Consider the following 9,791-nt stretch of genomic DNA (forward strand, 5'->3'; position numbering starts at 1 on the left):
GCTCTGTGATAGGGTGGAGGGCAGCAGAGATTAAATAGCAAAAGATTTCATGAAGAAACAATCAAAGAGAGTGACAATGGGTATAGTAAAGAAACATTGGTTGTGTACAAATGAGGTGCGAATGGCTACATAAAAACCCCCTGAATGCAACATCAGCTCTTTGATCAAGCTTTGGGAGCAGCAACACCTGTCCTTTCACCTCCTCCCTTCTCACCATTCAAGACCCCCAAACACTCCTTCCCAAGTGAAACAGTGACTTACTTGCACTCCTTTCACTTGGGCCCACTGCATTCCCTGCTCACATTGTGGCCTCCTCTACGCTGGGGAGACCACACGCAGTCTTTGTGGAACATTTGCATTTGGTCCACAAGCGTGATCCCTGTCGCCTATCATTTTAATTCTCCCCTTTGCACCTGCTCCGACCTCTCTGTCCTTGGCCTGCTGGTGTTCCAATGAAGCTCAACGCAAGCTTGAGGAACAGCACCTCGTCTTCTGTCTCCAGCCTCCTTGACTCAACCTCGAGTTCAACGACTTTGGAACATAACCTGTGCCTTCATCTTGTTCCTTTTTTTTTCTGGCTCAGTCTTCAACTTGTTTCTTTCCTTCTCCCTTCATGTTGCATTCAGGGGGGTTTTATGTAGACATTCACACCTCATTTGTACACAACCAATGTTTCTTTACTATACCCATTGTCACTCTCTTCATGAAATCTTTTGCTATTAAATCTCTGCTGCCCTCCACCCTATCACAGAGCTTCCCTTTGGTTCTTCCTGACTCCCCCTACCCCCCCACACATCCCAAGTTTAAAAACTTTACATTTTCACCTTCCTTCAGCTCTGAAGAAAGTTCGTCAACTTGAAGCTTTAGGCCCGGATTTGATGTGCCCCTCCATCCCCCCCCCCTCCATCCCATTGGAAAAATAGGGTGGGTGCCAACCCTACCACGTTACCGCCCATCCCCTAGCTCACCCCCTTAACACAGGGCACAGGTGGGCGCCGAAATCGGCAGCCTGCCCGCCATATTTAATTAAATGATCACAGGTCAACTGAGCATGTAAACAAGCCAATTGGTCCCGATAATGCACAGTCCACGCCATAGCACGTTTGTTGTGGGCAATCAGGCAGGAGCAGGCAGGCAGTTAGCTCAATAAACTTTTAAAAGGGTGGGAAGGAAGTGGCGTACCACTACTAATGATTCTTTTCCATTTTTCTAGCCAAGGAAAACCTGGACAGGAGCAGTCAGGTACCACTCAAGGAAAATGCATCCCAGCACACTGGGATAAGTCCGTTCCTGCAGACATGGAATATAAGGTAGAATCATTCAGCTGGCTGAGTTATAAAAGGGGAGGAGACTTTTGTTGCGGAGGTATGCTACAATATTTTGAGTGTGATTGTATCAACCTCTTCAAGGGGTCAAAGGGTATGGGGAGAAAGCAGGAGCAAGCCAATGAGTTGGATGATCAGCCATGATCATAATGAATGGCGGAGCAGGCTCGAAGGGCCGAATGGCCTTCTCCTGCTCCTAGTTTCTATGATTCATGGAATCACAGAATTGTTACAGCACAGAAGGAGATTATTCGGGCCATCATCCTATACCGGCTCTTGTAATGAGCAATTCACCTAGTGCTATTCCCCAACATTCTCCCTGTAACCCTGCACATTCTCCTTTTTCCGATCATGATCCAATTCCCTCTTGAATGCCTCGATTGAGCCTGCCCCCACCCACACTCTCAGGCAACGTATTCCAGATTCTACCCGTTCGCCGTGTTAAAAAGTTTCTCCTCATGTCTCCATTGCTTCTTTTGAAAATTACCTTAAACCTGTGCCTCCTTGATCTCAATCCTTCCACCAATGGGAACAGATTTTCCCTGTCTACTTTTCCCAGACCCTTCCTGACTCTGGATACGTCTATCAAGTTCCCCATCCCTGGAATCATTCTCGTGAATCTTTTCTGCGTTTTCTCCAACAGGCCTTCACATCCTTCCTAAAGTGTGACACATAGAACTGGACACAATACTCCAGTTGAGGCTGAACCAGTGTTCTATACAAGTTTAACATAATCTTCTTGCTCTTGTACTCTATGCCCCTATTAATAAAGCCGAGGATACTGTATGCTTTGTTAACCGCTCTTTCAACCTGGTCCTACCAAATTCAATGACTTATGCACATATACACCAAGGTCCCTCTGCTCCTGCACCCCCTTTAGAATTGTATCCTTTATGTTATATTGTCTCTCCATGTTTTTCCTACCAAAACGAATCACTTCACATTTCTCTGTATTAAGTTTCATCTGCCGCTTGTCCGCCCATTCCACCAACTTGTCTATGTCCTTTTGAAGTTCTACACTATCATCTTCACAGTTCACAGTGCTTACAAGTTTCATGTCATCCACATATTTTAAAATTGTGCCCTGCACTCCAAGGTCTAGGTCATTAATATATATCAGGAAAAGCAAGGGTCCCAACACCAACCTCTGGAGAACTCCACTATAAACCTTCCTAAGCCTGAAAACATCCATTAACCACTGCCCTCTGTCATTTGGCCAATTTCATATCCATGTCACTACTGTCCCTTTTATCCCATGGGCTCTAATTTTACTCACATGTCTGTTGTGCGGCACTTTATCAAATGCCTTCTGAAAATCCATGTACACCACATCAACAGCATTGCCCTCATCAACCCTCTCTGTTACCTCCTCAAAAACCCCAAGTTAGTTAAACATGATTTTCTCTTAAGAAATCCATGCTGGCTTTCCTTATTAACCTGAATTCGCCCAAGTGACTATTAATTTTGCCCTGAATTATTGTTTCTAGAAGCTTCCCCACCACCAAAGTTAAACTGACTGCCCTGTATGTTCTGAGCTTATCTTTACACCCTTTTTTGAACAAGAGTGTAACATTTGCAATTCTGCAGTTCTTTGGCACCACTCGAGTCTAAGGAAGACTGAAAAATTATGACCAGTGTTTCCAATATTTCCCCTTTCACTTTCCTCAGTATCCTTGGATGCATCTCACCCAGTCTTGGTGTCTTATCAGCTTGAAGTACAGACAACCCATCCAATACCTCCTGCTTATCAATTTTAAACCTTCTTCACGGAGCCGCAGAATTATTACGGGACAGAAGGAGGCTGTTTGGCCCATCGTGTCTGTACTGGCTCTCCGAATGAGCAATTCACCTATTGCCATTCTCTTGCCTTCTGCCCCTAACCCTGTACATCCTTCCTTTTCAGATCGTAATCCAATTCCCTTTTTAATGCTTCAATTGAACCTGCCCCCGTCACAGTCTCAGGCAGCGCATTCCAAACCTTAACTACTTGCTGCGTGAAAAAGATTTTTTTTCTCATTCCGCTTTTGCTTCTTCTGCCAATAACTTTAAATCTTACCCGCTCGTTCTTGATCCTCTCATAAGTGGGAACAGCTCCCCCCCCAACCATCTACTCTGTCCTGATCCCTCATGACCTTGGATACCTCTATCAGAGCTCCTCTCAGCCTTCTCCGAGGAAAGTAGCCCTCACTTCTCCAATCTATCCACATAACCTGAAGTCCCTCCTCCCTGGAACCATTCTCATGAAAATCTTTTCTCTTGCCTCGACTATTTTAATGGCGGCTCTTGTTTAACGTAACTGAATTTGCACCTCTGTTCGAATCGCTAAGCTTCACACAATATTAATCAGCAGAGACTTCTCCCCTGTGGTCTTCGGAGAACCTGCATTTGCTAAAATCTATTAATTCGTTCCTTAAATTCGACCCATACATGTCTTAACTTCTATTCACCCATCAATCCTTAATTTTTTCTCACTATCTCCTTTATTGTCTACCTAATTAATGCTCAAATTCTACTCATTGAATCCACACAATCATTTCTGAACTCAATTCCACACACTCATTTCTTAAAATCCTATTCGCTCACCTCTTAATTTGAACTCTGTTGACATTACATTCTACTCATGCAGCACTCCTTACAGTTTACTCGCTCACTCCTGAAACTAGCAGGTTCTACAGAAGAAAGAAACACTGTTCATAGATGACTGAAATTATATTTAATCAAATTACTTTTATGTACGCTTGAGAGGCCAGGCGGGGTCCCAGGATTAGCGTCTCATCTTAAAGACAGCGTTTAGGATTGCTGTGCTCAGGCTTTTGGAGTGGGATGACCCTTCTAACTCAGAATTCTGGGCCATGTTCAAGGGAGGGTTGCCCTCGACACTGAAGAGGTTGATTTTCAAGTAGGAAGAAAAATGGAGCGAGCCACATTGTTTCGGGGAGAGAATTCAGGAGGGCGAGGCTGTGGTGTGTGGACTCGTACCAACTAGAAGGTGGAGCCGGAGATTTTGAACAGCTAGGCTGGAGTGAGGCCACAGAAGTGGGTCATGTGAGTGAGGAGATGGATTTGGAATCAAAGCTTCAGGGAATCTAGAGAAGTCAAGAAAGGTCAGGGAGCTAGGATCGGATCAAGGCAATGGAGCCCAACGCCAAGAGTTTGCTTTAACACAGCATCTTTACTGTGGCATAATGTCCCAAGGTGCTTCCCAGGAGCAAACACAATTTGATACCAAGTTGCACAAGGAGATATTAAGACAGGTGACCAAAACGCTTGGTCAAAGGGTTAGGTTTTAACGGATGTCAGAGGAGAGAGAAGTTCATGGAGGGAATTCCAGAGCTTAGGGCCTTGGGGACTGAAGGCATGGCTGTCACTGGGGGTGAGGTGGGATGTGGGCGAGTGCTTAAGGAAGTGGGGGCGGCATAAGAAGTCGGAGTTGGAGGAGTGCAGAGATCTTGGAGGATTGACTGGTTAAAGTTCTGGATAAGCGGGGGTTTGTGTAACGCTGGAGATTGATGGGGAAAAAGGGACGTGTTGGTGTCAAGAGCAATTGGGTGTGTCGGAGCGTGCTAACTGTTGGCTCAGGGAGCATGTTTAGGTCATCTGACTGAGGGAGACAACAGCACACACACGCCTGATAAACCTTACATTGGGAAAGATTAAAATGTTTTCACTGGAGAAGATTGTAGTGGAATCTTCAAGCTCAGGCTCATTTTTGTGTCATTTCAGCCTTGGTGTATTTGAACGTGTTTGGATTACCCGCTGCTCTGTGGCTCTGACTGATAACCTTCTCTCTGCAGCTTGTCCTCTTGCCCGAGTCCTCGGAGGAATATAAACAGGTGCAGGCCCTCTTTCAGCGGACAATGAGGAACAATGTGATCCGGAAAATCGAACGAATCCAAAACCAGGCCCTTTGGGAAGTCTTTCAATGGTTTGTAAAAGTTACACAATGTTTTTTTAAATGGTCTGTTTTCTTCCAACCTGTCCCAAGGGCTGGTATCCTCTGGGGGGGGGCTGCGTTGGAGGGGGGTGGGGGGTCGGGTGGATAGATTCCTGGGCGCAGGATCCTTGACCTTCTGACTATTAGATGGACCATTCTTCCTGGCAGGATAGGACAGGCATCCTCCCCCAACCCTCTCCTCCACTGACCCTCTCCTTCCGCCGAACCTCCCCTCCCCCAACCCTCTCCTCCACTGACCCTCTCCTTCCGCTGAACCTCCCCTCCCCCAACCCTCTCCTCCACTGACCCTCTCCTTCCGCCGAACCTCCCCTCCCCCAACCCTCTCCTCCACTGACCCTCTCCTTCCGCCGAACCTCCCCTCCCCCAACCCTCTCCTCCACTGACCCTCTCCTTCCGCCGAACCTCCCCTCCCCCAACCCTCTCCTCCACTGACCCTCTCCTTCCGCCGAACCTCCCCTCCCCCAACCCTCTCCTCCACTGACCCTCTCCTTCCGCCGAACCTCCCCTCCCCCAACCCTCTCCTCCACTGACCCTCTCCTTCCGCCGAACCTCCCCTCCCCCAACCCTCTCCTCCACTGACCCTCTCCTTCCGCCGAACCTCCCCTCCCCCAACCCTCTCCTCCATCCCAACCCGCTCCTCCCCTGTGACCCGCTCCTCCCCTCTGACCCGGCCCCCCCCCCCTCTGACCTGCTCCTCCCCTCTGACCCGGTCCTCCCCTCCAATCTTTTCCTCCCTGACAAACCCCTCCTCCCTTCCCCTGACTCTCTCCTCCTCCGACCCTCTCCTCCACCTTAACCTGCTGCTCCCCTCTGACCCTTGCCTCCCCGACCCACTCCTCCCCTGAACCTCACTTCCCCTCCGACCCTCTCCTCCCCTCCAACCCGCTCCTCCCCTCTGACCCTCTCCTTTCCCAACCCTCTCCTCCAACCCAACCCGCTCCTCCCCTCTGGCCCTCTCCTCCCTGACAATCCCCTTCCCTCTGACCCTCCCCTTCCCCCGACCCTCTCCTCCACCCCGACCCAACCCTTCCCTCTCACCCACTCCTCCCCTCCCCAACCCTCCCTTCCACCCCAAAACGCTCTGAGCCACTCCTCCCCCGAACCTCTCTTCTCCTCTGACCCACTCATCCCCTCCGCGCTCTCCTCTCCTCCCCTCCGACCCATTCCTCCCCTCTGACCCTCTCCTCCCCCCGACCCTCTCCTCCCCCCGACAATCCCCTTCCCACCCCGACCCTCTCCTCCCCCTGTCCCCATCCAGTAGGGTTTACCAGTCTGCCACCAGCAGCAATAGAAGCCCCCGTGTTTCTCCGTCCTCCCTCGGCAGGGGGGTAATGAGGCGAATTCTAGCGCCCTTTTCAACACCGGAAAGGAACTTGAGACCTTCCTCGATGGCAGAACCCAGCCCCCAGAATACAACGATTTTCAGTAGCCTGTTCGTAAACACAATGCCCCTGAACACAGAGAAAGCGTAACGTGCTTCTCTCTCTGGCTGCCCCTGCCAGTGCGGTGTCGGTCAATCTGTTCTGCTTGTATTTCTGAGACAGGCAGAAGGAGCAGATGAAGAAGGTCAGCAATGGCACGGACGTGGCTGAGAGGCAGCTTTTCCATGGCACTGATCCTCAATATATCGAGGCCATCTGTCAGCAGAACTTTGACTGGAGGATCTGCGGAGTTCATGGAACCACCTATGGCAAAGGTACACGCGGGTTTTCAAAATGGCTGCTTCCGTGACTTTGTGGTATTGCTGTTTGATCCAATCACATTGCAGTGAGTGACTGCGGCTCGGTGGATAGCACTCAGAGTCGGAAGATGGGGGATTCAAGCCCTGTTCAGAGACTTGAGCTCGAAAATGTAGGCTGACACTCCAGTGCTGTACTGAGGGAGTGCCGCACTGTTGGAGGTGCTGCCTTTGGGGCGAAGTGTTAAACCGAGGCCTCGTCTGCTCTCTCGGGCGGACGTAAAAGATCCCTGGCCAAAAAGAGCAAGGAGTGTTCTCCCCACTTGTCCTGACTAACATTGACATCTCAACCAACGTGACAAGAACACACCATCTGGTCATTATCACATTGCTGCTCGCGGGAGCTTGCTGTGCGCAAATTGACTGCAGTGTTTCTGACATTACAGCAGTGACGACGCTTGAAAAAGTTACGAGCTTTGGGATGTTCTCTGGATCCTGAAAGGTGCTATATAAATGTATGTTCTTTCTTTCTTTAGGAAGTTACTTTGCCAGGGATGCATCCTATTCCCACAACTACTGCCGACGTGGGCAAACCACGATGACCATGTTTGTTGCTCGGGTTTTGGTGGGGCAGTTTGTGAAAGGAAGCTCATCTTACCTCCGGCCACCATTGAGAGACGGCTCGAGGGTCAGCTATTATGACAGTTGCGTTAACGATGTCTCCAACCCATCCATATTTGTCATCTTTGAGAAGCACCAAATCTACCCTGAGTACGTTATCGAGTACAACAGCTAAAGAAAGCTACACTTGCAGAAGTAGGATTTGGCTGGTTCCACGTCTGCACGTTGAAGGAACCTGATCATGCTTCACCTCGATGCCTCCCTGTCAAATAGAAGCACTAAAACACACAAATGTGCGATCTATTAGAAATGCATCCTATCTGGTTCATTTATATTGGCCTCTGCCTTCCTGTTATGTTAAAGCTACCCTGACATTCCAAATTATAGCTCCTTTGTACTGCTTTTGATACAACTGAGTGGCTTGCCTGGCCCTTTCAGAGGGGGCGGTTAAGAGTCACCAACATTGCCGAGGGTCTGGAGTCGCATGTAGGCCAGACCGGGTAAGGACAGCAGATTTCCTTCCCTAAAGGAACCAGATGGGCTATTAGACCAAGCGGTAGTTTTATGAGTCATCATCGCTGATACCAGCTTTTCACTCCACATTTATTTAGTTAACTATGTTTAAATTTTTTGGTTGTCATGGGTGGGATTCGAGTTTAGGTCTTAATTGATTAGATAGTTGTTTGGAAGTACAGAATTTGAGGTTTGCTTAAAAAAAAAAGTTTTTTTGTCAAACTTTTTTGTCTTGCACTCATCAGGACAATTCGCAAGAAAATACCAATTTCAGGGGAAGGAACACGTTATAAAGTGTTGTTCCCTTTACATTGTGAATTGTTCTGATGAGTGTAAGATGAAAAGCCTCCACACAAAAGTCTCTTTTTTCAGCAATACTCTTACTTGATTATTAGTCCAGATCTCTATATTACTAGTCCAGCAATATAACCACTATTCTATTTTAACTTCATCCATTTGGGACCATTTAAGCTTTCTCCGCTTTATGATAAATTCCTTTCTTTGATAGTGCCAGAAATGTTCTCGTGTACTAACCCTTATTGAAATTATGCTTACAAAGTAGAGGTTTTAAAAACGTGAAATCCTGCGGATGCTGGAAATCCAAAGTAAAAATAGAAAATGTTGGAAAGTGCTTAGCATCGGCGGAGAGAGAGAGAGAAACAGAATTAACGGCTGGGATTTTATGCAGCAGTGGTGGCCACTGGCAGGATAGTCGGGAGTAACTTGGCCTCGGCTGCTCCTGACACCCCTGGGGCTGGTTTTATGTACTTCAGGCAATTGACTGCCTGGCATTTGGGCTCTCGCCCCTTTAAGGGACCCCCACCCGTCCCCGCCCCCACCAAGAGCTGCTGGCCAATCGGAGGGCTGGCAGCTCTTCAGCACCAGTAGCGCCACCGAGAGCAGTGGCCACTGCTGGTACTGCAACCAGGCAGGACCAGCAGAATTGGAAGAGTGGAAGTGAGTGGGGTTCCCCCTCATTGGGGCCAGTCAGCCAAGGTGTTGGGGGGGTGGGTATGGTGGGTGGCAGCGATCGGGTTGTTGGTGAGGGCAGCCCTTGCTGGACTGTATATGGACCACAGGGTGACTGATCAGGAGGGCGTCCACCTCCCCGAAGCCCGGATAGATGCTGCCAGGGTATACCTGGCATTCCTCCCCTCCCCCCTCGTGGCAAAGGGTCCCATCCTCCCACTGCCTCTGGTAAGATAATGGCAGTAGCAGGGAGAGGCCAGAAGTTGACCACTGAAGCGCCTCAGTTGGCCTCTGGGCATGAGGGCCATTCATCCTGCCACCCGATTTTTCACTCCTACCGCATACACTCACCCAGGAAAGCTCGGTGGGGCCCCCATAAAATCCTGGCCAACGCGCTTAAGGTCAATGACCCTTGTGTCAGAAGTGGAAGAGAAGCCGTTAGAAATGAACAACTTTGAAACGAATACAAAGCCAGGGAAAAGGGGGAGGGGTGGTGGGGGTGGACGTGGGGGGTGGTGGGGGAGGGAAGGAGGGAGAGAGAAACAGAACATAAGGGAAGCTCTGTGATAAGGTGGAGGGAGGAGAGATTAAAATGACAATGATGGTGCGAAGCAAAAAGGGGGGTGGTAATGGGACAAGGAAGTGTTCCAGCAAAGACGGAAATTGTTACGGCAGAATAGGAGAGGGGGTGGCGGGGGAGGGGGGGGAACCATGCAAGTTTTGGCCAAGC

General features: G+C 49.2%; 1 protein-coding gene across 3 annotated transcripts in view; it reads left to right on the plus strand.

Moving 5' to 3' along the window:
* LOC121285264 (protein mono-ADP-ribosyltransferase PARP12-like) overlaps positions 1 to 9,547 on the plus strand; it is a 29,753-nt gene extending 20,206 nt beyond the window's left edge. For all 3 annotated transcript variants that reach the window (XM_041201652.1, XM_041201654.1, XM_041201653.1), the window contains exons 9-12: positions 1,214 to 1,310; positions 5,120 to 5,250; positions 6,825 to 6,976; positions 7,495 to 9,547. In XM_041201652.1, the coding sequence (XP_041057586.1) occupies positions 1,214 to 1,310; positions 5,120 to 5,250; positions 6,825 to 6,976; positions 7,495 to 7,754 (640 nt within the window). In that variant the 3' untranslated portion in view covers positions 7,755 to 9,547. The remainder of the gene's footprint in view (positions 1 to 1,213; positions 1,311 to 5,119; positions 5,251 to 6,824; positions 6,977 to 7,494) is intronic.
* The last annotated feature ends 244 nt before the right edge of the window (positions 9,548 to 9,791 follow it).

This window comes from Carcharodon carcharias, chromosome 12 (assembly GCF_017639515.1).
Source record: "Carcharodon carcharias isolate sCarCar2 chromosome 12, sCarCar2.pri, whole genome shotgun sequence".
In the NCBI taxonomy this organism is placed as follows: Eukaryota; Metazoa; Chordata; class Chondrichthyes; order Lamniformes; family Lamnidae; genus Carcharodon; species Carcharodon carcharias.